This window comes from Falco cherrug, chromosome 13 (assembly GCF_023634085.1).
Source record: "Falco cherrug isolate bFalChe1 chromosome 13, bFalChe1.pri, whole genome shotgun sequence".
NCBI classification, from domain to species: Eukaryota; Metazoa; Chordata; class Aves; order Falconiformes; family Falconidae; genus Falco; species Falco cherrug.
In genome coordinates this window covers 17,855,046-17,881,409 of record NC_073709.1, presented here as the reverse complement: position 1 = coordinate 17,881,409, position 26,364 = coordinate 17,855,046, and the positions used below count along the sequence as shown (strand labels likewise).

At 45.7% G+C, this 26,364-nt stretch overlaps 1 protein-coding gene across 5 annotated transcripts in view; it reads left to right on the top strand.

Moving 5' to 3' along the window:
- LOC102047338 (uncharacterized) overlaps positions 1-26,364 on the top strand; it is a 58,673-nt gene that overhangs the window by 9,932 nt on the left and 22,377 nt on the right. For all 5 annotated transcript variants that reach the window (XM_027801178.2, XM_027801177.2, XM_005436305.4 and 2 more), the window contains exons 2-3: positions 8,133-8,208; positions 9,476-9,966. In XM_027801178.2, coding sequence (XP_027656979.1) covers positions 8,133-8,208; positions 9,476-9,966 — 567 coding nt within the window. The remainder of the gene's footprint in view (positions 1-8,132; positions 8,209-9,475; positions 9,967-26,364) is intronic.

Below are 26,364 nucleotides of genomic sequence, written 5' to 3'. Positions count from 1 at the left end.
GTCAGTGTATCTTAATGCAGGGTGGATGAGCCCCCTCCCCCCCCCCCCCATGAAGGTCTTTAATCCTTCAGGCTCCTTCTTGTCTCTCTGGACTGCTGTGCTCTGTGGTGTCAACACTGCTGAATAGCACTGTTCCTGCAGGGTGTGAGCCAGGGAAATGCCAGGGCTCCATGCTGCGAGCTGTCGGAGGAGCTGCCCTCCTTTGCAGAGGGATCTCTTGGCAGCACAACCATTTTGTAGGTTGCTGCTTCTTTCTGATGGGTGCTTCCCGACACTTTACCACTGTTTTCTTTGCTAATGCCCTTCTGAAGTGTGTATGTAAAATGCTATTTCCCTGCAGAGGATGAGAAAGTTAACAGGTGAATGCTGGTCTCTTAATAGGATCCTTGAAACCTGGATTCGAATTAGCCATAACTATCGCACCAGCAAAACTGCGAGTAGAGTGATAGAGCTGATGAGAAACTTACTGTGTTGGTCTGTCACATGCAGGTGTCTGCCAGCTGAGGCCAGGCTGTGCTGGGTATTTGTACTGAGCAGAAACTGATTGGTGGGAGGAGAGTAGGAATGTTGCTGGAGAGTTACTGGGACGCGACGCATCTGGAAGCTTTACTTGCGGGTAAAAGTGGTAGTAGAGGAGTGTATGGTTTCTGTCACCATGGTATGAGTTATAAACCTTAACCAGCCTCTTAAGCTAACAACATGGGGTAGTTTGAGAATTTTGTAAAAATTCTTGCTATCGGAAAGGATGATACATATCACAGTGTGGAGCTGCAGCATTCTCCTGGCTCCTGTACTGCAGAAGCAGTCTTACTTCATAACACCTAGTGGTCCAGGAAGGCAAGCAGGGAACTGGAGGATTAAAGGCTCTACCAGACCCCATCCACCTGCTGAATGAGGGCTGTAGTGACTTTGTTCCATCTGTAATTTCTATATCGTGCAGGGCCCCAAACACAACTGCAACTATGTTTATATGAATATTCTGGTTCTCATAGTGACTTTGAGTATAAATAAACTGAATTGAATTCTCTCAGATCTGGAGTATTTTGGGTGCCAAGGACCAGAGTCTAGGTGTTTTCTGCCTAGGAAGCTTGTTAAAGTCTCATTTTTCAGTTGGTAGCATTCCCTCTGTGTCTTCTGTTGTCACACAAGTTTGATAGCAGGTGGGAGGAGCATGTGCACGTATATGTGGGTGCCTATACTGTTGGTCTCTGCTGGGCAGAAATGAGTCTGTTCTAGTCTCTTTGCAGCTACTGCCTTCTGGAGGTTTATCTTGGGTGGAATTTAAAAGGTTGACCTTAGTTTTGCTCTTCTAACAGTGTTTTCCCAGAGCCTTTGAGAACAATTTGGGATGGATATGAGTCTCAATTGTAGGCATCAACTAATTCAGTTCCCTGTGATTGAAGAACATCACATATCTGCTGTTTCTGGTGACTATGGAGTCTGTGTGTTCATGCATTGTAGGCTTGTTGGTGTTATATACCATACTTCTCTGGAGCAGTGGTTAAGCTTTTCTATTTTGTGAAGGCTCCTGGTGTTTTCATCTCTAGTCTTACCTTGCAAAGTCATCTCAGCTTAGCCCTGGGAAGAGCAAAAGGAGGTTTGATGCCTCTGAGTGCTGCAAGAGAACTGATACTGGGCAGATGAGAGAATGCAGAGTCTGGCTGTGCTCTGTGGGTTTCGCCTGAACTGTATTTTGACTGGTCTGTGTGCCCCTTCCCAGTGCCAGCCCACTGCGCTTGTCTCTGCAGAGTTCTCTGGTGCACTTCACTTGCAGATGAAGATCGTCAGGCCTAGGGCAGTGCCCTGTCATCTCTGTACTTCTAGTCAGGTTTGGCCATAATTGACTCCTTTTCAGGAGCTGTAGAGCGTAGATAAACATAATCTCACCATGCAAACGGTATGTTCAAGACATTAATTTGTTTGTAGAATTACAGAAGGATGTGAGAGAGGATTTAAAATGGTAAGAGGACCACGCATGCCGCCTCATGCCCACCCACCAGTCATATCCTCACTGTTCTGTGTAAGCCTCACGCTTTCCTCTCAAGATCTGGGTAACACAGCTTAAAAGCCCATGCTTCTGGGAATAGAGTGCCTCAGAACAGAAGCTCAGTGTCCGTGTTCTCAGGTTAATGACTCCTACCACTTGCACCCTCAGAGTTGCCGGTCACAGTGTTTGCTGTGTCTGTAAGGTAGGCATTCAACACAAATGACATCTGTGTCATTAAAAAACTGTGGACTTGGCTACCCAGAATGACTGCTTCCCTCAAATCTCTGAAACCACTGATGGTCAAGCAGAGTCTAGACCCATGCAGAAGATGATGTGTCTGACTAAATGTGCAGCATTCCTACAAAAGTAGGAATTTTGCTGTCTTTTGGCGTGGGACAGGCCCAGAAAACAAGGGCCTAAGAGTGCTGTGTCCCACTGGCCCATCCCTGCTTTTGCTGACTCCGCCAGACAGCTGCTCTGTCAAGCAGGACAATGTTTTAAGGGTTATGAACCCTGGGTTTGAAATGTAGCCATTTGCAAGGGAATGAGGAAAGGAGTTTGAAGGCAGAGCTATTATGAAAATTAAAAAGGAGAATAATAATAACAATGGAAAAAATACTTTAGAAAGCTTTTCCAAACTAGGGCTGTTCTGGCTGAAACTTTAGCTGTTGAAGGACCCCAGCTGTAAGACCCAGATCTAGTCTGGGCAGTCATCTCTCACTTGTGGATGCTTGAAGACTGAACTGAATTTAATCTCTTAACTCTGCTTCTCTTGAGGAGAGAGCAAGCATTACAGCCTTGTTTTACTAGCATAAATTCTTTCTGTAATGCGGAATATCTCTAAAATAAAATTTAAAGGAGAACTTGGGAGAAGTTGGATGTTAATTTGAAGGTCTGTTTGACTCATTCCTTCCTTCCTACTCATTTTGTTCCATGGCTCAAAACTGCCTTTCCGTCTCTCATAATCTGCCTTGTTTTTCCACTCTCTCTAATTCACAGTTTCTTGTAATTGGGAGGATGGCACCTCCCTCATTCAAGATCGGGCAGTGTCCCATGGCAACTGCAGCAATTGTTGACCTGGAAAAACAACACTAGGGAAATTTGTAAAATGTTTTTACTAAAGCAGTTGGGATGGAGAGGAGCCAGCAGCAGAGCCCTGTGCTGCAGGATGCCCTTGTCTCTAGGAGTTGCTTGGTAGCCAGTACAGCAGGGAGAAGGTAAGTGAGCACTGTTTTCATTTCTCCAATCTGAAGTCTGAAGAAATGGAAATCGGTTCCCCATAGGAGAGATATTGGCAGTCACTGGTGAGCTCATCATCCCTTTCTGCTTTTGTGCCAGGAACCAGTGAGTGAGACCAACTCAGCCATGTTTCTTTCCAGGGCACTTGAAAGGGGCTTTACTTAGTTGTAGAGATTCCCTGGAGTGCCGGGACTCATGTGAACGAGCCAGTGCACAGCTTTATATGCCATAGCACAGGCCTCTGCTGGGGAAGCCACTTCCCTGGAAGTAAACTCTTTCCTGGAGGGAAATTGGGAATGTTGCCCCCCAACCTGTGCATTCTTGATTCAAGCTGGGAGCAAGGGGTTGCCTGTGGTCTTGTTTGCTTCTCACACACACCCCCCTCTGCTGCACCAAGCCACCCTGTTGGTGTTTTAGTTTTTCAGGACAATCCAACCATTAAGTGAAGCCTGTTGGGAGAGATTTGTTCTGCCTTAGGAGTGAGATTCCCTTCTCTTTTGTAAGCTCCCAGACGATTCTTAATGTAATTGCTTTTGATCATATGATAGCAGGTTAATTTTTCTTTTGTAAGCAAAACTGAGAGAAACTCCACTTTAACAGGGTGGGGTTTTTTTATTGTCTGTAATTTCAGGGCTTTAGAGTTTATGGGTGATGGGGCCCTTTAGGACCTGGGCAATTCTGGCTGCAGCTATTTATCATTACTCAGTTGACAAGCAGCAGTGTGACAAGAGACAAAGTTTTTTCTCTCTAGCTTTTTCTTATATCTACTAGTTTGTCTTTTCATGTTAAATCTCCCTCAAGGGTAGCTAAGCTTTACACTCAGTTCTCCTTAAATACCATCTGGTTATTCTACACAAACCCATCTTTCCGTACTGGAGATTGATGCAAAATCAAGTGCATAGGCAAAGGACTCCTACCATGCCAGATGGAAACATGGACAAACTTTCCTAACAGAAGGCATTGGAGTTGAAGGACTCAGGGGTGAAACTGAGATCCTTGTCAACAGGAGGCTACTGTCTTTGAACTCCAGATCTGATGCATTTCCTGAAGAAAAACGGGAGGGTGGATGGGCACCCATCCTTTTTTCTGGCTTGTTTTGTGCCATGACTTGTAAACATCCACACATCTATGTGAAATGGATATTTTTTCTCTTTAATTTTGCAAGTTAAGGTACTGAGCACAGTTCTGGGCAGCCTGTTCTAGTTGACCAGGCTTGAGCAGGGGGCTTGGGCTAGATGATATCAAGAGGTGTCTTCAGATCTAAACAGTTCTGTGACTTGTATGCTGTGAATGAAGCCATGATTGAGTGGGATCATTGACATGGAGATCAGTTTTTCTGCTATGGCAGCGCCACAGTTCTGAGTTTGTGAGGAAAACAATACTGTGCTGCCTCAGACAAAAATAAATATGTGGCTAATATAAGACAGGGACTGTACAAGGGAGGCTGGAGGCCTGAACACAATACTGCTGTGTTTAGTGGAATGCTTTTGAAGAGAGGAAAGTGTTACTGTTAAAGCCTGGGAGGAATCAAGGGAGAGAGCATTTATCTCCAACCAGTCAGAGCATTATTCTTTGATTCCCTATATCTTGATAGTTTGTAGAAATTCTTTTTATCCATACAGACAGCCAACTCTTTTTTTTGATCTTCTGTTAACCGTTGCCTGTGTGGTGTTTTATGGTAAGGAGTTTCATGTGTAAAAACTCTGCAGGATTAATAGTTAGTGTGCTATGAGTGATGGTTCTCTGTTAGAGAACACAGGAGCTAGGGTCTCACACATAGGATCTTGAGAGACTGGTTCCCACAACCAGGATATAATTTGTGGAAGGGTTTACTAATAAAAAGAGCATGTAACAATACTGAAATAGAAGATCTTGCTAAATGACAAATGGGAGGAAAATGATGTGAAGACTTAAGACAAGTATTCACATGTATATAACGCATGAAATCAGAGATAAGGACTTCTGAAAGACAGTGCAGGTCATGGGACATCAGAGGCAATGTGACTTCTGAGTCTTATAATCAGTTTAGTTTGTTCATGTGTAAAATGTACAATTGCTGGATTTTAAGTCTTTTTTTACAACTAGCCTATGATGCGTATTAAGAGAATATTTTAATTTCTGAGGGTATTGTCTAGGGCAAGGGTATAATGACACCAGTGGGTATAATGGGAGAAATCAAGTCTGAAAGTTGAGAGAAATTTGCTACTGGTATGTTCTTACCAAAAGAAGAGGTGGGTGTCAAGAAGAGTGGCACAATAGGTGTGTCTAATTGCCTTGATTCTGGAAAGCACTTGATATGTTGCTTGTAAAAATTGTGGTTGGGTAAAGAGTGGGTGCTTGCTTTTCCATGGCTAGCATCAGGAGGATGCTTAGCAAGACCGGAAACTCCTTTTTTCCTGTGAAGCTTTTTGTATTGTCCTACCATTTGTATTTCCTTGGGATAAAATATGGGGCCAAATCCAGAGACTCGGTATCCTCTTGTCTGAAACAGACTTTTCTTGTTCAGAGCACCTGCAAAGCCTCCGGAGAAGTGTTCGAGGCAACTTGCAGGGGATTAGCCTTGGGCTGCCTGTGGGACTGGGGAGGACTTAGCAGAGGACAGTAGGGGCTAGCAAAATTGTGTCTATCTGTCCTGGGCTTCCAAAATATTCGCGCCTTCCCATACAAGTGCAAAGACCTTCAAAATGTCAATCATTGACTCATACAACTCCGATCTCAAGTCAGTGACATTGTGCAGTAGCTCTTTGGCCTGGATGTGCTAGATGTCATTGCCTCTTTTTTGGAAGCAGTGCCATGCTGTGTGTTGACATTTACATAGTACAAAAACTGGAGCTGATAGGTTTCCCACGCAGAGCTGTTAAACCTCACTGGAAACCCTGCCATGTCCAGATGAAAGGTTTTTATGTGGGAATGAGCCACAGACTAAGGTCAGTACCTCTCGAGATAGAATTGGAGCCTTAGCTTTTGTGATGAAGACAGGACCACTGTCTGTCTGCACAGCAGCTAGCACAATGGCACCTCAGTGTCAGCTGTCCCTTCTATGAATGACCATGGCACAAACAAGGTATTATACCTGTTCTGCAGGCAACTAGAAGTCTGTTAATTTGGCAGTGTTCCTCAGTGACAGCTGCTTTTATTAAATGACGCATGGGTGTGAATACGTACAAGAAAATTGTAGTTACAGTCAGAAAAACAATCCCTGCGTTTACTTCAGGAATATCAGCAATGGGGAGAAATCTGTGCCATTTTCCATGGTCATTTGACAGTTGGGAAAGTACTTTAAAGGCTAGCAAGGAAGGAAAATATTTTCTGATTCCTTAAAGGGCAAAAGGTAGCTTTAAAAAAGGAGGAGGAAAAAAGTGGCAACAGGCTTTTGGGGGAACAAACCCCCCAAACACAATCCTGGAGGGTAGTAACAAAATAGGTGTGTTGACTTAATAGTTGTCATTCAGTATCAGTCAGAACTTCTCCACTATTCGTATTTGCTTGCGTCAGCTGTATGTGTTTCATTGTCACGATGGTAAGTGTAGTTGCTCTTTTGGGTCTCTGGGAGGCTGAAATGCTCCCAAGGATGTTTCCCTAGGAACAGTGGTAGAGGTGAAATGGGTCCGTATCAGTGTAATGGTTGCATGCTGCCTCATCTTCTATAAAAGTCAAGCATGCACATCAGACACTTTTAAAATGGAAACACGTCTGACCTTTTGAAACCTGTTGTGGGCAAGTAGGTTGTGAGACTCAGCTAAGAATGTTGGGAAAGTTCGTTGGTATTCTGACTAAAAAGGTGTAAGGAATAATAATTGATTATTATTATTCCTTGCAGTGATCGTGTTACTCCAGAACTGTCTCTTACAAACGTTTCTCTTGAATATTACATTTTCCTTTGACTTGTTTGGTTTTGGCCATTGCCAGAGACACATTCTAAGCTGCATAGCTCAGAGGTTTGATCTAATAACTTCCAGGTATGCTTTATACAGCAGAACAAAAGTTACTTTAGGAACAAGGTAAGTAGGGTTTCTTCTACATGGGAAACTCGGCAGCGGTGGTATCTGTCTGACCTACAAAAGCTTGGTTTCAGATCTTTCAACCTGTCTTGAGAGGCAACTACCAAATTTGTTCAGTGTTCAAACGTGTTTTGAGTAAGTGGTTATTTTACCGCAGGTGGTCTTGTGAAGCCCGTGGGCTGACCCAGAGCAAATTTTCCTGAAAATTCCTGATAAACAAAATGTGATTTGTCATTGCTACTGGAGCATTTAAAGGTGTTCAGTGGTACTGTAAGATTCTGCGCTGGCAGGGACAGCATAATGTTATTGTTTGCATTTCAGTGAAATCCTGTTTCTTCTCTTTCTATTGCATTCTTCAGAGTTTTTCTGTAGGGAAAGCAAGGTTCTAGTCTTTGGTGACTTGTGTGTGTGTGCCTTCAAAGGGGAAGTATGGGTATGTACATATGACAGCTAAAGTTAACATGCCACTTCATTTGTGGGTACCTTGCAAGATGATAGAGCTGTTGACAGGATATGTCTTTATTTCGGTGGTGGGTTTTGGAGATTCAGTTGTCCACGTGATGTGGATGTGGTAGGCCATGATGGTTATAAGCTGCTTGCCTGGCGACTAAGGGCAGGGTTTGGCCGTTGTGCTTGGGGAAAGAATTGGCGGTGCAGTAAGGTGGAAATAGTGGCGGTAGGCTGTGTGTTTTGTGTTGCTGCAAGTGAAAGGATACCATGGGAGATTGAGGTTGGGAGATGAGGATGTGTATACAGGGAGGTGCTGCGTCCGGGTGTGTGTGGGTAGGTGGGGGGGGATGCCTGCAGGATATGAGAGGGGGAGGGTGGGGGAAGTGGCTTGGGCGCAGCAGCAGGGTGATGTTCGGTCTTCACAATAAAACTTTTTCTTTCTCCTTGCCCTCTAGATCTCCTACCCCCCAAGTGATGATGACAGCGATGACTCTGAGGGAGAGAACCAGGAACTTGCCCAGATCGACAGAGGTAAAGGGATGAACTAGGAGGGTCCTGGGATGATGCAACTGAAGTAGTCAGTTTTGCTTTTCATTTGTGCTCTGGGAAGTGCCTCTTTTTTTCTGTCCCCAGTGTACCACAACCAGATGCATTAAATCAGTCACCTCCAGGTCTTTGGGACCTCATAGAGAAAAGCTGGTGGTGTCAGATGTTGCAATCACACTTTTCTTACCAGAGACAGACATTGTTAATCATATGTTAAGGCCCCAGTGCTGCAGACATTGGGCAGAGAAGGTCTACAATTGGGCCAGCAGCAGAGCTGGGACTAAAAATTTATCTTCTATTCCATGCTTGTGCACCTGCATCATCTTTGTTCTAGGCGGCTTCTTCCTTGCCATTTCAAGTCTTGATGTTCACTTTCCTCACTCCCCTGGGCTCAGTCTGGTTAGCTCACTCCCTTCCTCCTGTACTGTTGGTATTGGGCAGCCCTATTCTTGAATCTAGCTGATAGAGAGATGGGCGCTCTGCTATTGTATTTGGACCTGGTATGAAGCAGCTTAGAGCTGCAGGTAAAATCTGTAGTAAATGCATCTGTTGAGCTATGCTAAGTCTCTGCCATTTGTGCGTGCCCTGTGTTTTACTGTTGTTTAGCCAAACTTGAGCAAATTCTTATGCAAAGGCAGAAGTTAAATTCCTGACCCACAGGACGTGTCCTGTCAATTCAAATTCCTGCTCCACATACTTAAAATAGAAAGAGCTCAGCAGAACAGGTAAAGTGTGTCCAGCCTATGGCTGAAGGCAGGCTCTCTTGTATGATGAGCCTTGTAATAGAAAAAGGATTTTTATCTCCAGAAACCAGATCTCTATTATTTGAGCCACAGATGTGCCGCTTAAAGTAATGTAACTTACTTGCTTCCTTTGTCCTGAGAACTAGTCACTAGAACTTAAATGTTCTTAGCTAGAGGAAAATGCCTAACGACACAATTGTGAGATCATGTCTTCATGTTCAGGGGATGAGGTGGGTGGCAAGTCCATGTTCTTGCTCTGCAAGTAGACTTTCAGGTGACAGTTTGCAAGGGAGTGTCTAGCAGTCTGGTCTAAACAAGGTCTGGAGACTTCCAAAGGGAAGCATTCAGCTGCGGAATGTTTCTTCTGGGGAAGAAAAGGTGGGAAAACAGCTCAGAAGTTTACTTGAGATGAGATTACAAAAAAACAGGTCAGGAAAAAGCAAGCCTAGTTTATTAGGGAGTGGGACACAGACATGCTCTGCCACGCACATATCTCCTCCTCCCACCAGAGAGAAGACGGAATTGTACTTTGACCCCTCTGGCCACCAACCAGCTCCAGAATCAGGAGAACCAATGCTGCAAGGTTCGGGCCCTCTTCCACGCCAGCCTGGACCGCCACAGCTCAGAAGAGGAGCTGGAGCGCATCAACCGAGAGTTTGCTGCCGAGAAGCGGAAGTGGTCCCAGGTCAGCAAGCTTGCCTGCTGCAGCGACAGCAACAACACGTCCTCCAGTGATGACGAAGTGAAGAACTTGTGCGCGATGTCCTTCCGGCCTGTGGCAGAGCAGGCTGATGGCCTGCACGCTAGCTCAAGCCCCGTGCTGTTCAGTGCCTCCCCTCCCAAAAGACTCCAGCCCCTGGTGCGGAGCCCAGCCTCCAGACCTTTACTCTTCACAAGCGTTGGGGCGGGCTTTGAGCAAGTCATGCCTTGTAAGAGACATCGACAAGGATATGGGGATAAGGTCAGCAGGCCCAGCCTTGACCTGGAAAAAATGCAGCAGGTAAGGCAGAACTTCATATGAGGAAAGCAGCAGCATGTGAGAGAAGACAGAAGAGGGTTATTGAGGCAGAGTTCAGTAAATCCATAGGGTTGCTTCTTGTGGTCATGTCTTCAGGGGCATAACTGGTACTTCTGCTGTCTGTCTAGGATAAACTAGGCCTAAGTGTGGACACCTCTCTTTGAGAAGTAAAGCTGCTGCTGTTTGAGTGGCTTTTGGTACAGTTGGGCTGTTCTCTTGCTACCCTTGTTAGGCAGGCAGCACCCATACTGCCCAGGTCATTGCATGACACAGGAACAAAAAGTTCACTTTTGCCAAGTTACCCCTGCTGCCACGATCTGACCTGTACCATTTACTTCAAAATAAATTGTTTAGGGATGTATAAATAAATGTGTTTGTGATGGAAGTAGTTGTAGACTTGACGATGATGATTTTTTCCATAGTTGTTGTCCTCCTTGGGCCCAGGTCTCTCTTTGCCTTCTAGGAGTTTCACAGCAGTGTAAAACAGTGCTTTTTACCTTCTTAACGGTTAACAAATACAAACTGTTTACAGTTTGCTCTAGATGCACTTACTTTTGACTTTGCAGGACTTGTAGGGGCCTGAGATTGAGGTGTGTAAACATTGGGAGTTTGCCTGATCCCTGCAGAGGCTGGGAAATGGGGCATGCCTGGTACTGGTGGGGTGGGCTGCCCTGTGCAGTGCCCATCTGGTGCCTCTTTCAAAAGGCGTTGCTGTCAAGTTAGTATTTCAGTTCGTTCTTCATTATTTTTCTTTCTTGCACTGGTGTGGTGTCAGTTTGAAAGAGTATCTGCAGACATCTGCTGACCCTGGTAAATTGCAGTGAGTTAAAGACGGTTATTTTCAGTTCTGAATTGCCTCTCATTAGGGAAGAATTTCACTGCTTCTGATTGGTTGGATGTAGTTTTAACCTTACTAGTTTTAACCTAACTTTAAGCCTACAAGATGGACCCACTGAAAGAAAGGTCTATGTATTTATTTTCCAAGATCTAAAAAGTGAGACCCCTCCATTTCCCCATTACACTGCTGCTTGTTCTCAGTCCTGCTGGCAGCATACATCCCATGAATACATAATGCAGTGTCTTGTGGTTTCAGTACAGTTTTCCTCACCCCCTTTTTGCCCTTCTAGCCAAGTTTCTGCTCACAGAACATTGAAAAGGCCCAGTCTTGCATTTCACATCACCCAAATCTTCTACTGATACTGACAGGCTTTAATTAGTCTCACATCCTAATGAGAGGAGAAGAAAGCTGGTAAGCCTGTGCCCAGCCTTTTTTTTTTTTTTTTTTTTCAGAGTGCATGTGAGTAAACGGAGAAATGTTCCTTTTGGCCCAGGTGCTTTCTCTGATTTGGATCCCAGGCATAGCATCTACCTGCTCTGCCTTAAGTTCCTTTCAGCAGTGTGTTTGGGAGTGTGCTGGTGAAGGTTAGAGGCTAATTTAAATAAACTTTCCAAACTATTGTGGTTTTTCTGGGAAACCTTGTGAGAACTATATGCTTCCTGGTAAATCTGCTCTCTACACTTTTGGCTTAATTGTGGCAAAGATTTTTGCAAAAGAAGTTGAAATCTGGAGTAGAGGTGGGGGTGTAGTTTGTTGTTATGGGGTTTTTTTGTAAATTAACATTTGTACTGTGGATGTCATTAATGCTTCTAGGTTGTGGAATCCCTGTTATAAAGCAAGGATATTCAGCTAGTGGTTTTAACTTAAGTGTACTTTTTTGGGGGTGGGAGAGGGGTGAGGGTGGTAGGAACATGCAAAGTAGGATGCAGCCTGAATATTATAACAGTGTTTGGTCACTTGTTTTATTTGTATAGTTTTAACTGGTTATTTTCAACCAGTAAGATATGGAAGCTTTATGATGACTTCTTGCTTGCTACTTGTTTCTGCTACAAAAATCGTGATAGAATTAACACTAGTGTTGTAGGTTCAGTCTTCTACTGCCATTTGAATTCCCAGCTTAGCTGAAATCAGTAATCTCATTTCCTAGGACAGTGATCTGAAATCTGGGTTTGGCTTTGGGTTCTGCCACAAAATCCTTGTATGAAGCTGGGCATGTCGTCTTCAGTACCTCCATTCCCCACCTGTAAAATGGGAATTAACTATTTTCCTTGTTTCTTGGTCTGTTTTTATTCTCCAATAAAAGTGCCTCTTTCTAACTGCCTGGCTAGCACCTGGCATCATGTGTTTTTTAGTCAGGTAAACAATGCAAATGGGGAAAGATAATACTGAATTGGCCACTCTATGGCTTCATCTGGGCTCTGAACATCAAGGTATTCTTGCTTGGTGATTCTTATCCTTAACTGTCATGTGCTTGCCCATGAGAATACAGCCAAAAAGCTTGATAAGATGGAAACTTTTCTGAGCAGCCCATAGGTTTTCAGTCTTTCTCTGAACCTTGCTTCCCATTCCTGCAGCTCTGTGGAGCTGAGAGATGCCTGATAGTCTGTCTGGATTAATTTGCACCAGAAGCAAATATTTTCTGAGACAAGACACTTTTGGATGCATGATGTGTTATGGGTTACTTGAGGGTGGATGAAGAGATACAGTGCTTTGCCTTTGCTTGAAGCTCTGTTTATGTCAGATGGTGATGGAAAATTGGTACAGAGAGTTGTGGTGTGGAGTAGATCTGTGTTGGGATGCTTAAGCTATTCTTAGGTTTGAGCAGACGAGGCAGCTTTTGCAGGAAGGCCACTGATTGGTGGCATGTGGTGTCCAAATGTTTTCCTGTGTTCCAGAGAGTTGGTACCTTTTGGTGAGGAAGAGGAGCAAATTTGGGAGACACAAGTGAGTCGGGGGCAATCTGAGTGCTTTTCAGGCATTAGGGAATTGTTGTGCTTCTAGCTCCATGGTCTGTAGATAAATGGAAATCTCCATCATCTGGGCTTGCAGTTCAGCCTCCCTTCAGCAGGAAGGGCTGCACAGGAGTAGGTTTAAAAATTCCCTTTTTGGTTAGTTGCTAGGCCGTGCTTTTCCAGCTTCACGGGGCAGTGTGATTCTGTCCTTTTGTGCCCCAGCCATGAGTTTAGACAGTTGACGGGTGCATTTCCCACCCTGGCTGGCTGGTCAGTTGGCCACCCAGCCTCTTCCCTATTGAGGCTGAGCAAGGGCATTTCAATGCATGCTTTCTTCACTCCTCCAAAGGACTAGAAAATTAGCTCAGAAGACTTCTTTCTTTCTTTCTTTCTTTCCCCTAATTGGGCAGAAATACCCTGGCTCGTGCAGACTCCCATGTTGCTGCAGTGAATGCCCTCTCCCAGCCACCCCTTGATCATGGTCCTTGGGCAGCAACGTCATTACATGCAGGCCCTGCTGCCAGCCACTTGCTATTTAGTGAAGGCTGTGCATGTCACAGAAAGACCGTGGCTACTGTCACCCTGTTAACTTCAGCAAATTTGGCTTTTTTGGCAATGCTGAGAGCATGAAGTCCAGGAGAACAGGGACATCCTTTGATGACTCAGGGTGAAGGCACCAGGGGACACAAGGGTCAGTTGAGGTGTAAGGAAGTCCAGGGTGTTACAAAGACTCCTTGGAGTTGCTGAGCTCATTCCCAGGGGGGTGAGAATAATTGGTCTTGGCACATTGTGTAAACAGATAGAAAGGAAGTAAAGGGTTCACCCTACTGTGCCGTTCAGTGGGACTGCCTGGAGCTCCTTTTGAAATATACTTTCAGCAGCCTGAGAAGTCAGAGTGTAGCATTTGCTGGGCGAGATTGTAAGAGATCTCTCTTGGAGGAGAGCAGCTTTGGGTTGGCATGATGAGCAACCAAAATTGTCCTTATTTATGTGTGGGTAGGTGCCTGGTGAGGAAAGCATCGTTTTAAAAGTACAAGGCAGAGAATTTGGGTACATGGCTATATTTCCAGTTATGCTAGGAAGTTACTAGGTAGTTCTGAGCAAGCTGTGAAACCTTTCTGCCATGGTTTGCCTGCATGTATGAGTAGATGATATCAATACCATTGTCTTACAGAGGCTTAACACATTATTTAAAATGCTTTGAGCTGCTGGGATGAAAAAGCCAGCACAGAAAAAACATCCTGTGCAAACATTTGAATTTCTCACTGCATAAGGTGAGTGGAAATTTGTCTTGTGTTGATGCTGAGCATGGCCTGGGTACAGTGTGAGCCCTGATCAGGGCTTAGCTGTGTAAACCCAAGCCCAACAGTCCTTCTGCTGAATATTTGAATACTGGCATTTCAGTTGGATTGGGCCCCGCAGGGCGATCAGCACTGAAGGCTTTCTTTGGGCTGATGCTGGTTGCACAGAGGCTACAGGACAGCACTTGCCACTTGTGACCATGGACCAGTGTGTGACCCCTGGTACTCTGGGATCTGGGCTTTGGGCTGCTAATGGCTCCAGGGTGAGATTTCCATATCCTTAGCACAGCTGGGCTTTGCCCTTGCCTGTCTTTCCAGGACTTGACAAATAGCTTCCAGATAGAGAATGTGTGAGTTTGTGAGGCCTTTTCACCCCTTAGCCTTCTATTTGAATCTGGGCCTTGTGAGTTCCTGAAAATTGTTATCATCTGTTTGCCCGTCTGAGCTTGCTTTGGTGCTGAGGGGGTGCAGGTGCTGGTGGTAGTTTCTTCACTGTCTCTGCCTTGGGCCTCTCTTTTCGGAGTGACTGAGCAGAGTTCAGGGGCCTGTGTTAGGCGTAATGACTTACACCATTTCCTAAGGGGCCCAGTGCCAGGACTTCTCTCCCAGGTGTGAAAAGTTGGGCCACAGCAGTTCTTTGTCCCTGGGTGCAGGAGTGCTTGTTGAAGCAATATAATAAGGAAACTGTTGCAGAAACCCATTGCGCCACTTCAGAATGAGAAATCCTGCTTCTGTCAACCTCCTGCAATTTTGCTTTTTTTTCACCCCCAGAAATATTCTACAGCAGCTGTTCCTCCAGCACAGAAGCCCCTGTCTATCTCACCCCTGCCAGCATTTGGCACTGAAATAGCCAGCAAAACAAATGCTATTTCTGGCTGCCGTGAGACAATCCTCACATGGGAAAGTTTGGGGCCGAAAGTGATTGATTAGATTGTCCAGTCTGCTTGCCTGCAAGGATGTAGTTTGGTGGCAGGAAGCTTGGCGACTCTACACATGTCCCATGTGAGTAGGTGATGGGGCGTGGTAGAGGTGTCTCATTCTTCGGGCCTGTGGAGGAGCTGAGGAGATGTTCTCTTCTGGTTTGATGTCTGTTACAAAGACTCTGGCTCAGTGCCACGCAGCTGATGTCTGGTTTGCTGATTAAGGCATTTGTAGTCTGACAGTGGTGGAGAGTCAGAGGGTGGGAAGGGTGGGTGCTGACTGGGAGGTACAGAGAGAGAGACTCAATAGCAGGCGAAGGCAGGAGGAACCCCACCCTGCCCCAAGGAGGCGATCATGACTCTGCCAAGCAGCAGGTATCTGTCTCTTTATCTGTGTCCCCAAAGTGTTCCCTGGATGATTATCTAATCTGTGCAAAAACACGCTGTAATGGAAGTGTGTGCACTGTGTCCTGCTGGCACTGGATGAATCGGAGCATAAGAGAGCAGTAACCCAGGTAGGACTTAGCCTAGCTGCTTCCTAGAAAGGATAATGATTTTCTTTTCTTTCCTGAAGGAGGCAGGCGAGTTGACTAGGTTTTCACTGATGGCAAGGCTCAACTGCTGCCATGGTACCAGCTTGTCAATGCCAAAGGCAAGGCAGGTAGGATAATATATTCCTAAACTTTCAGCGTCAATCAGCATGACAGAGGTTAGAGCACTCTCACTGAATGAGTGAGGTTGGAAGGTACACCTGGAGGTCATCTTGTCCAACCTCTCTGCGCCAGCAGGGTCACCTGGAGCTGGCAGCCTAGGACTGTGTCCAGACAGCTTTTGAATATCTCAAAGGATGGAGACTCTGCAACCTCCCTGGGCAACTTGTATCAGTCACACTCACAGTAAGTGTTTCCTGATGTTCAGAGGTAATGTCCTCCTGTGTTTCAGTTTGTGCCCATTATCCTTGCTCGTGGCCCTGGGTACCAGGCTCTGCCTTCCCTTCAAATATTTGTACACAGTGATGATTCCCTCCCTGAGCCTTCTCTTCTCTGATGGAGAGAGATTCCAGTCCCTCACCTTTGTGGCCCTCTGGACTCTCTCCAATACCTCCATGTTGCTTTTGTTCTGGGAACCCCAGAACTGGACACAGTACTCCAGGTGTGGCCTCACCAGTGTAGAGTGGAGGGGAAGGATCACCTCCTTCACCCAGCTTGCAACATTCCTCCTAATGCAGCCAAGGATACCATTCACCTTCTTCACAGCAAGGGCATGTTGCTGGCTTATGTTCAATCTAGTGTCCACCAGGACCCTCAGATCCTTCTCTGCAAAGCAGTTTTCCAGCTGGCTGGCCTCCAGCATATACTTGTGCTTGGGGTTGTGCCTCCCCAGGTGCAGGACTTCACGCTTCCCGCTGCTGAACTTCACATGGTTCCTTTGAGCTCGTTTCTCCAGCCTGGTGAGGTATCTCTGGATGGCAGCACAACCCTCTGGTGTATCAGCCGCTCCTCCCAGATTTATGTCATGAGCAAACTTGCTGAGGGTATGTGCTGTCCCATCATCCAGATCATTAATGAAGATGCCGAACAGGACTGGATCCAGTATTGGCCCCTGGGGTACTTGGGAGCTGCTGGCCTCCAACTAGACTTTGTGCCATTGATCGCAGTGCTCAGAGCACAGCTGTTCATCCAGTTTTCAGTTCACCTTGCTGCCTACTCATCCAGCCTGTACATGAACAGCTGCTCTATGAGGATCTGTGTTCTCTGTACACTGTTGAAATATGGAATTGATTTCTGTGCAAGTCTGCTCCAGTTCTGTTCTGCCCCATGATATCTGTTGATAGAATGTTCACCTTTCAGGTGTGCTGCAAGCAGACTTTCATTCTGATCTCATATATCTCTCCCTGGACCTCTTCTACCATTGTGTCAGCCCTGGCACAGAGTGTGTTGGCTTGTCCGTTCCTATGGCCTCACACTTCTGCTCTTATCCCTTAATCCTTTCCTTTCTTGTTTTGCCTGAGTGCATTTTTGATCTGGTTTTGTAACTCATGCAAAGGGGCAACAGTTCAAGCAGGAGATGGACAAGTGAGCCACTATGTGAGTGCTTCTGTCTGGAAATATTTACTTATCTCTTTTTCCCTAGGTATCTGCCCATGTAACTTGGCTTTTGTTTCCTGGGAGCTTGCACGTTGGTGAATATAGCTATTTGGACTGCCATGGGACCTAAGTACCATCTGGGCTGTCTCCAAGTGTGGGCCAGTACCTAGAACATCTGCTGGAACATCTGAAACGTAGTTCCCTTGAGGTGCTGCTTTGAGTCATGAATGAGTGGGGATTAGGTTGGCCAGGGTGGTTTGGAGTGTACTGGAGAGCTTGGTTGAGGAAAAGGAAGATGTGGGAGGAGGAAACTGGATGTAGCTGAAGTTTGGAAGAGTATGTTTTGAAGCCAGGAGAGATCTATGGGGTAGGAAGGGGAAGAGGAGGGTAAGAACAGGTGGAGACAGAGCTAGAGAGAGTAATTTTGTTGTATTAAGATTCCCAAAGGGACAATAATAGCACCTGGAACCAGTGGCAGTAAATTATGAGCCTGAGGTGAAAGCCCAAGGGCTTATCATTTAGATTGGCAGGCTTGCTGGCTACCTTCCCAGCCCTGCTGTCTTTCTTTTTTCTCTAAGCTCTCAAGCCTGGTAAGAAGGTATTAGACTAAAGCTGATTCTCTGGCTGTAGACCAGAGAGAAGGGATCAAATGGGCATATGGGCACCACTGGCATGTGTCCTTGGGGTGTGACTTAGGCAGAAGTCCTGCGTGATGCTGGGGATACTGTGTGAGGTGTGACTCTGAGGGGTAGGTGGGCCTGGAGGGAGCAGATTTGGGGTGAGTGGGAAGTGTTCCCACCTGAAAGTGGCTGCCAGAGTCTCTGCATGTGAATAGACAAGGCTGGGATCTTGACCTCTAGTATTTTTCTCTCAAAGCTACTTGAGAAAATAATTCCTGCTGAACTAGCAGAAGGAAAATCCCATCTCCCATATCTACTGGCAGTGGTTTATGGTGGGCTGCCAGCAGACCACAAAAACCATTGCTCAGCAAAACCTAGGGATCCTAACTGCAGCAGCAACACGGCTGGTTAGTCTGATCTGAGCTGGGGTGAATGGCAGTCACAGAGTAGGTGCTGGTTGGATACCGAAGGGTGGCTGTCCCAAGGGTGGCCGTCCTGCAGTATATCCTTGGGTTTCGGCTGTTGTGAGTCCTTTTTGAAGAAAGTTTTTGAAAGGATGTTTTGTTTCTTTTTTAGATACAGTACAGTGCAGAAGCATAATGCCAGCACATTCTCTTTCCCATTTTCTGAATTCAGCCAAAGTAGCCTCGAGGGCCTGGCAGATTAAGAAGTTTTGCTGCAACCTGTTTATGCTTTCCAGCAAGACCAGTTAGTAGACATTGCTTGGAAGTAAAGGTCAGGACTTTCTCAACAGGGCTGGATTGTCCTCACCTCCCCGAGCCATGGTGTGTCTGGACTAGAAGGGCTGCCTGGATTGGGTCCCAATGTGGCTGTTGAGTTGGCTAGATACCTCTCCCTTCCCACTGCTCCCTCAGCATGTGGCTCATTGTGATACAAATATCTCATCCTTGCCTGGGGAGAAAAAGAGTTTGCAGGTGGCTTCACCATATGCCGTCACTGCCTGTGTTGTATTTGGTCTGCGGATGAATGGATCTCTCTTCAGGCGTGGTACGTTACATCTTTTGCTTATGCTAGCAACCTCTGAAAAGTAGAAAGCCTTACTGTTCAGTGCTTTGGAGGACTGGTGAGGTGAGCTTGAGGGGACTGGAAAGGGTAAATGGCTATTTAGAACCAAGCTGGTTATTCCTCATGTGGTCCAGAGAGTGTCTGGTGGTGGTGGCAGTGTTCTGCTTGCTTTTCTGACTTTATCTAGATTAAGAAACTGAAATGAGCAGAAGAGATGGGTTAGGCTTTTTCTTTTGTTCCTACCCTACCACCACCACTAAGCACTGAATTCCCAGCTTAAGCACTTACACAAGTGACCAGTTCCATAGAAGTCAGCATCCACAAGGTAACAAGGGCTGCTACTGCTTAAAAGTTAGATGGTAAGGGACTTGTCCCAAGCACTACACAGAAGTGATGGTAGCAAAGAATGGAAAGAAAGAGCTTTTTTTTTCCTTTGCTTTCCACTGGCACTGCTTAGCCCTGTGTCTCAGAAGTAGGATACTTTCCTCATCCAGCATGGCTTGGCACTGGTGATCGGGAGGTGACACCAAGTGTGCTTGCACCCTACAGTCTCCCTGTGGGGTGCTGCCTGTGAGTGAAGAGGAAGGAGGGAGGTGGTAGCACAGGTTTGGAAACAGCAGAAACAGGGCACTCGCGTGATGGTGCAGACAAACTATGAACGCTGGACATTTGTGCTCCAGTTTTGCCACTGCAGACTGAAAGTAAGCAGTTTGTCCTGGAGCATGTCTGAGACTTGAAAACATAGCAGCTATTACTATTCAATAGGCAGAAGCTGGCTGAGCTTTTAAGGCCAAGCCCATGACTAGAGTAAACACTCCAGGAAATACTGTTTTTGAGTCAAGCTTTGGTGTGGTAGAATAGCCAGCCTGGCTGTCAACAACGCAGCTGTCCTTGGCGTGGGCTGGGGTTTAGCTCTGATTTTCTGCCTTAGCTCTGAATAGCCGCCCCATTGTTGGCTCACATGGGAACCGCACTGCTGGGCTCTGCCGGCACTTTCTTTCAGCCTGTTGATGTCAATGGGAGTTTTGGGCACTGGTCCACAGCTCATCTCACAGGAGGAGCCACTCAATAGAGGCATCTACTTCTCATGTAGACGGAGACTGAGTTCAACCAGAGCAGCTTCACTTCTAAAACTCCCTGCTCTTCTCCAGAGCTGCTCCCACAGGCACGCTTCTTGTTGAGCTGCAATTGGTTTTGAGGAAATGACCGGTAAGTCAGAGACGAACTCTCCCTTTCCAAGCCAAAAATATGCAATTACCTTTTTTCTAAATTCAGGGTTTCAAAAGCATAGGTGTCCTGGGGGCCTCAGGTAAATAAAAATAATAATAATAATAAAAAATCACAAATGAAGGATTTGTCTTAAGTACCTATTAAGTTTGCTGGTTTTCCTCAGTGAAAGTAATCTTTTCAATCTCCTGTTGGACTTCGGCTGCTCATGCAATTTCCATAGGAATTAATCTGCAAAACTGGGAATCTTCTAAAGTGTTAGGAACTTAATGTAAATAAACTCTCTGATCATGTCTATGCGAGGGCAAACTAAATTTTTTAATTCTAAAAATGTGCTTGCGTTTTAAAATCCTGGCTTTTCTTTGGAAGCTGTAATTTCACCTTCATGCATTTGACTATGGAAAAGAGAGGTTGAGCAGTTATACAGAGGGTAAAACTGAATTGCTTTGCAAGTTACTTTGTGATCTTATTGTAAGCATGCTCATGTTTGACAGCATAGGTCTTCTTTTGCCTACCTGTGGAGACTTGAGGAACTCCCTATCTTGCATATTGCTTCAGAGGCTCATCAGATACTCCTATAGCCTCTGACATGATGGTATGCAGGCATAATATGATTAAGAAACAAGAACAGTTTCACCAGTCATTTTCCAAATAGCAAAGCTAGTGAATCTGTGCAGTTCCTAGTACAGGTAGAAATATCCTTAAAATGGAGCCAGTCAGATGTCTGTTTCTCACAGCTGGAAACATGTAGGTTGCTGTGTTGTAGGCGATGTGGTTTGCAGCTGGGGAAACCGCCATAGGTCAGGGAATGCCCTGGCTTGGTTCAGGAAAGTCCAGTACTGCTATTGTTTGCTCTATGTGCAGGAAAGACAAAGCTCACACAAGAACACGGTGTGCCTGCTAGGTAAGACTGTATATTGAGCGTACCTTAATGTAAGTCTTGAAACCTAAGCTGTGGTGCTTTGTTCAGAGCTCTGATTGAAACGGCACAGTGAGTTCATGAAAATACATTGTAGTTCTGAGTTTGGTGTGCTATCAGATCAAGCTTTTAACTTGTTTTCAACTTAATATAATTTCCTGTCATCCTCTGAATAATGTCGTCAGCTCTATTAGTTTCTAAGTGGTGTTAGAGGAATGAGTATAGTTACAAGCAGTGGAAGTGGTTGGTGTTCTTGGAAAACGTTTTTTAAGCAGAGAGAATTCTAGTATGACATCTTTCTAGTATTCTTGTATCTTTCTTTCATCACACTCCTAATGTTCTTGTCAAGGCTGACTGCTACAAGAGGTGTGAAAGGCACTTCTGATGTGCAAATTTTTGCCGTCTGCATGTTGCACTCTTGCTGTGGGCAGTTATGCTGAACAGCCTATGGAAGGACCCTAGACATGAGTGAAATGGTAAACCACAAGAAGCTGAAAAAACATCAGATTTCTGTCTCATGATGTGGCTGCTGGTAGGGTTGGAAGAAGAAAGGAGCAGTAGCTACTGCTGCAGCTGTGCAACTTGCCTATGTTGTTTGGTCCACTGTATAAATCTCTGTACTGAGTTGAGGCACAGGTTCATTTGCTTTCCAGATGCAAGTGTCCAAATCCTTCAAACACTTTCAAAACTATTCATATAAATGTGGTATAAATTTTTGCTTTTATTATCAACCTTTCTCTGCACAGAGAGTCTTAGTGAACTTGGCCTTGAGACATTCAGGTCTGCCTTTGTACTGTGCTTTTTCTTCTTTTAATTAGATGAGCTGAACTTTTGCCCTTCTCCAGTGTGGTGGGTGAATGAACCCTCTTGGTCCTAGAACATAGCCATTTCATAAGCATGAGATGGGCCAAAATCCTGAACTGAAAAAAGGAAACACTGAAATGATTTGTGTGTTAAAACTGATGCATGTGTTATGAGCACTGGCATGTGTTATACAGGCTCTGATATGGATCTTACAGGTTTATTTCCAACTATTTGGAAACTGGATCTTGATGCAGACAATGGAGTGGCATACACGAGGTCAGCAGTTCTCTAGTTCTTTGTGTGCAGCTTTGGGAGCAGCTCCGAAGGGTTGCCGTGCTCTGCTAACAGCTGTTCAGAAGGGTGGTGGCCTGCTTCTGGCTCTGAGTTGGTACATCGCAGCCGTCATACAGGGGAGGTTCAGAAAGTGGCAGAAGTAATGTGTCCTGTGGTGGCACCCATGGACGTGGAGATGAAGCCTAGTGCATTGAAGTGTCCAAGGAAAAGCACTGTTTGCTGAATTGGTTGTGTTGCTTCTGGCATTGGGGAGGCTTCCCTGGACCAGCCTCTCTGCTATCTTGAGCCACGTGCAGCCATGAGGATGTGAACAAAGGGGATGCAACAGGGTATGGGAATCCACGAGTGCTGATCACCAGTGCTGAAGGGAACTGTATACCTGCTTAAGAGGAAGGACAAAGCACCAGGCAGGGGTTACTGGCTCTTCTGAAGCCCTTGCAAGCTGTTCCAATGGGTGCAGACCTAGGCCAGCCCTTTCAAAGTTAGTAGGTCAAACCCCATCGCAAGCTTCAACCTGCAAACACCACCCTAAGCCCTGTGTGCTGTGTAGCATCGTGCTGCAAGGCAGGTGTGAGCATTCTTAGCTTACCAAGAATTGGGAGAACATTCTCCAAGCTGAGTGGTTAGTTACATGCTGCATAAATGGATTAGCTCCCTGGAGTAAGAGGCCTTTATCCTATTAGCTAGTTAGCCACTTCAGCATGTTCCCTTTTCACTAATGTGTGTGTGAGGTTCCGCAGGGTGGGGGAGCAGGGGAACAAGTAAGTGGTAGGGTGGGGAATGTGGGAACAGGCGGTTACACCATCATTTCTCTCTACGGTTGTTGATGTTCTACTATTCCCACTTCACAGATGTCTTTTTGAAGACAAAAAATTGTCTCTGGTTTGTTAATCATCTTCTGGCCTGTAATTTCTAATATAGTACTTGTTTGTGTAAAATTATTTTCATGCGCTCATGCAAACAAATGAGATCTCACAAATAGGCATAGTCATGTGAAAAGATACTGAAATACGCTGTGGGGCTGTGCAGACATGACATGTACACATGGGTGTGTGTCTTGGGATGAGGAGGAGTGGGACTCTGCCCTGTGCTCAGAGTCTGGAGCCCAAGCAAGCTCAGTGGCTTGTGGCGTTCGTGTGTTTGCTTGACGCAGGCTCGTTTTGGCTTGCCAGAGCTGTTTATGCAGTCAGTCTACATTTGATGTTTTTGAAGTTTCTCCACTGTGCACGAATCCATGTTCTTATCTGAAGATGTGACCTTATATATGTTTTCCACTTAAAGTTGTGATTGCTCCCAGCAGCACCTGCTGAACCCAAGGTGAGGGTTCCCATGGGGTAATGTCCCTTGCACTCAGCTGAAGAGAGGGTGGGAGGTGATTCAGAGTCACCTTTTAAGGTCTCTGTTGTGAAGAACAGGCCATACCTGTCTTCTAGGCCACTGAAGAATCCTTTCCTCATTTCATGCAATGAGCATACCCCACATTACCCTGTTTCTGAGCAGCTCTGCCAAGACCAACACTCTAGCTAAGAATCTGCTGAAAAGGTGCATATTCCAGGTTCTCCCCAGACAAATGCATTGGTCTCCATTGGATGTTTTCTGTGATGGATTAGATACACTTTCTGAAAAATCCCTTGTGCTAACTGTACCCTTTAGGGCAGTTTTGGGGCTGACAAAAAGGCGTTCAGGGCCAAGAATTTATACCTCTAAACATAAATATTTTTTTATCAACACCTGAAAAATTCAGGTTGGCTCAAAAACATGAAGAAATTGGCTTAAAAATCTGAACTTGAAACAATTTTGAGCTGAATTTTTTCTTTTGCCTTCCATGTGTACAGCTACCCTTTCCTCTGCTGCGGCAAACCTGTGTGAGCATGCAGTCTCTTCTGGAAATCTGATGTCCCAGATGCCTAGGCTGTTTACTTTCTGGCTGGTATGCATGAGTCCCTGTAGCTTGCACAGAGCCTTTGGAGCATCTTGTAGTTTTTTTCAGTTACCTGAGAATGGGGTAAAGGTAATTGGGCACACATGCCTGTAGTGCCTGTGTCCTTTGGGTTTGGAGCAGCCATCTGTGGATTCTCTTCCTCTTTGTGTCCCTGTAATGTACAGCTGACAAAGGTCTGTACCTTTCATGATTTTAATTTTTTTTCTTCTTTCCCAGGGTACACGGCTGCATGACTTTCAGAGCCTTCTCTGTGTTTCCCTGCTTAGAGGAAACTGTTTGCTCTACTGCCTGACTTGTGCGAAAGTTTTAACCCATTCTTGGTGCGCTTGGGGACAGTGTTTAAACAGCAAATGGTGGAAGTGTCAGGGGCTGCTTATTTCAAGTCTCCAGCACTGCCATCTCCTATGTGCTGCAGCAGCACTGAGGGGAATGGGATAAAGCCGCAGGAGGCAGTGTGCCTTCTGCCCTAGCTCTGCCTATGCAAAAGTCCGTGGGGAGGGAGGATTCTTTTGAGTCACGTCTGAGCCAAGGCTCAGTTAACAGTCACAAGCTGGGACTGCAAAAGTGAGACAAACTATAGAGACATCAGATGATATGTTAGACTAGACTGGACTTTCCCTGTGGACAGCTTTTGGACCCAAGGCCAGGAATGGGGAGAGTAAACAGTCACGTTGGCAACCCTGAATTAAAAGCTGTGTTAGCTTTTTGTCAGGAGCTGCTACCATGCCTGCCAGCTGTGAAACTAGACCCCCCATGTCCATTTGCACCCTTTCTCTCTTCCCAGGCTCTAGTGAGCAGGAGGAGGAAGTCCAGTATTTGAACATTGGTAACTTTGGCATGTGCAGATGAGTGAGAGGGAATTAATGAATCCTGCCCTCTCTTTATATTTTTGTTACTCCACAGGTGCTGGAGTTTTCAGTCAGGTCTGTTTCCTGCACAAATGGAGCTTTGCATTTTTTCCCGGCCTCAAAGAAAACTCAGTGAGGGATTTGAGGTTGGCGAGGAGTGAATAGATGAACCATCTGATGTACCCTGCAGATCAGCAGACTTGGACTCTGCCAGACCAGCAGGGGAAGCGGCTGCTGAGCCAGAGATGCTTCATACAGAGTGTTCACTTCCTCCATCCCCAAATTAAAATCAAAGGGCTAGTGGTAAAAGTGCCAAGGCAAATCTGGCCCATGTTATATGTGCCTGGGAGGACTGGGCTTCTGTACAGATCCAGAGCATGTCTGGAGACTGCATGCTACAAAGGTGATGGAGCAGTAGAAAACCAGTTACCTACAGACAGATAGAGAGGTGGTTTGCTTAAACCATAATTGTGTAAGCGAGTAGCTATGTTTGCATTAGCTGTGCCTCTAGTGTGACATTCAGGAAGAACTTCAAAAAACAGCCTGTAAGTTCAATAATTTTGTCTGCTTTCTGGGCCTCAGGAGCGGTGGGAATTCAGATGCTCTCTCAGGTAGTAGACCTTGCTGGCCAGGCTTTGACTCGTGCTCTTCCATACCAGGCGTTCACCAGGCCCAGCAGCCTGGTGCCACTCTGCAGTGGTGACTGCATCTTTGGTGATGACATCTCTCCAGATGAAGATGCAACTGGCTTGTGCTGATTTAGAGAGCAATCACTTGTGGGATTGACTTGCTGTGCTGCCGGTTAAGACTCACTGCAGGGCCATTTTGTATTTGCTGTAGGCGCTCTCCTATTTCTTTTCAGCAGTGACAGCTGAGCCCCTCCCAGTAGTGCACAAAACGAGGTGACTAATGACACCATGTTAGAGGGGATTTTGGTGACCACAGAAGTTACTTTGTTGTGGTTTTCATGGTCTGCCACTTGCTGTGTGTGATCCCAGGCAAATCCCTGTGGGATGCTTTTTTGTAAGGCCTTGTTTGGTGGAGGTTTTTTGTTTGTGGGTTGTTTTTTTTCTGTTGTAATTTGAATTTGTTCTTAATGAGCACTTAGTAATCAGCATTTCCTCTGCTGCCTTGTCCAGAGGCACTAAGCATAAGTGTTTGCACTATATGGAGACACTGGATTTGTGGCACTTGTTGGCAGAGGTGCTGCCTGGAAAACTGGGGCTACCCTGTCTGGTAGAGATGGGGGCCCTCTATGACAGTGCTGAGAGACCAAATGTGTTGAAGTTTTGAAGGGGTTTCAGACAGATTGAGAATAAATGTGGCGCGAAAAGCATTACTGGCTAGTTCAACTGAATCTGAAACAGAAATAACTTTCTAAAGAGTTCAGAGGCTTTTCAGGATATTCCATAGTATCACCACAGTTTACAGTCTTTGGATGCTGGGGTTTGCTTTTGTAGGAGGGAACTTTGGCCAAACCACTTGAATTAGCCTGTATTTTAAAGTGCTGTGAGGCTGTTTAACTTCTGGTGGAGCAGTCTGCAGACTGTGACAGATGATAATTATGATTTAAGGCTGTGGCTGAAATACAGCCCTCCTGGT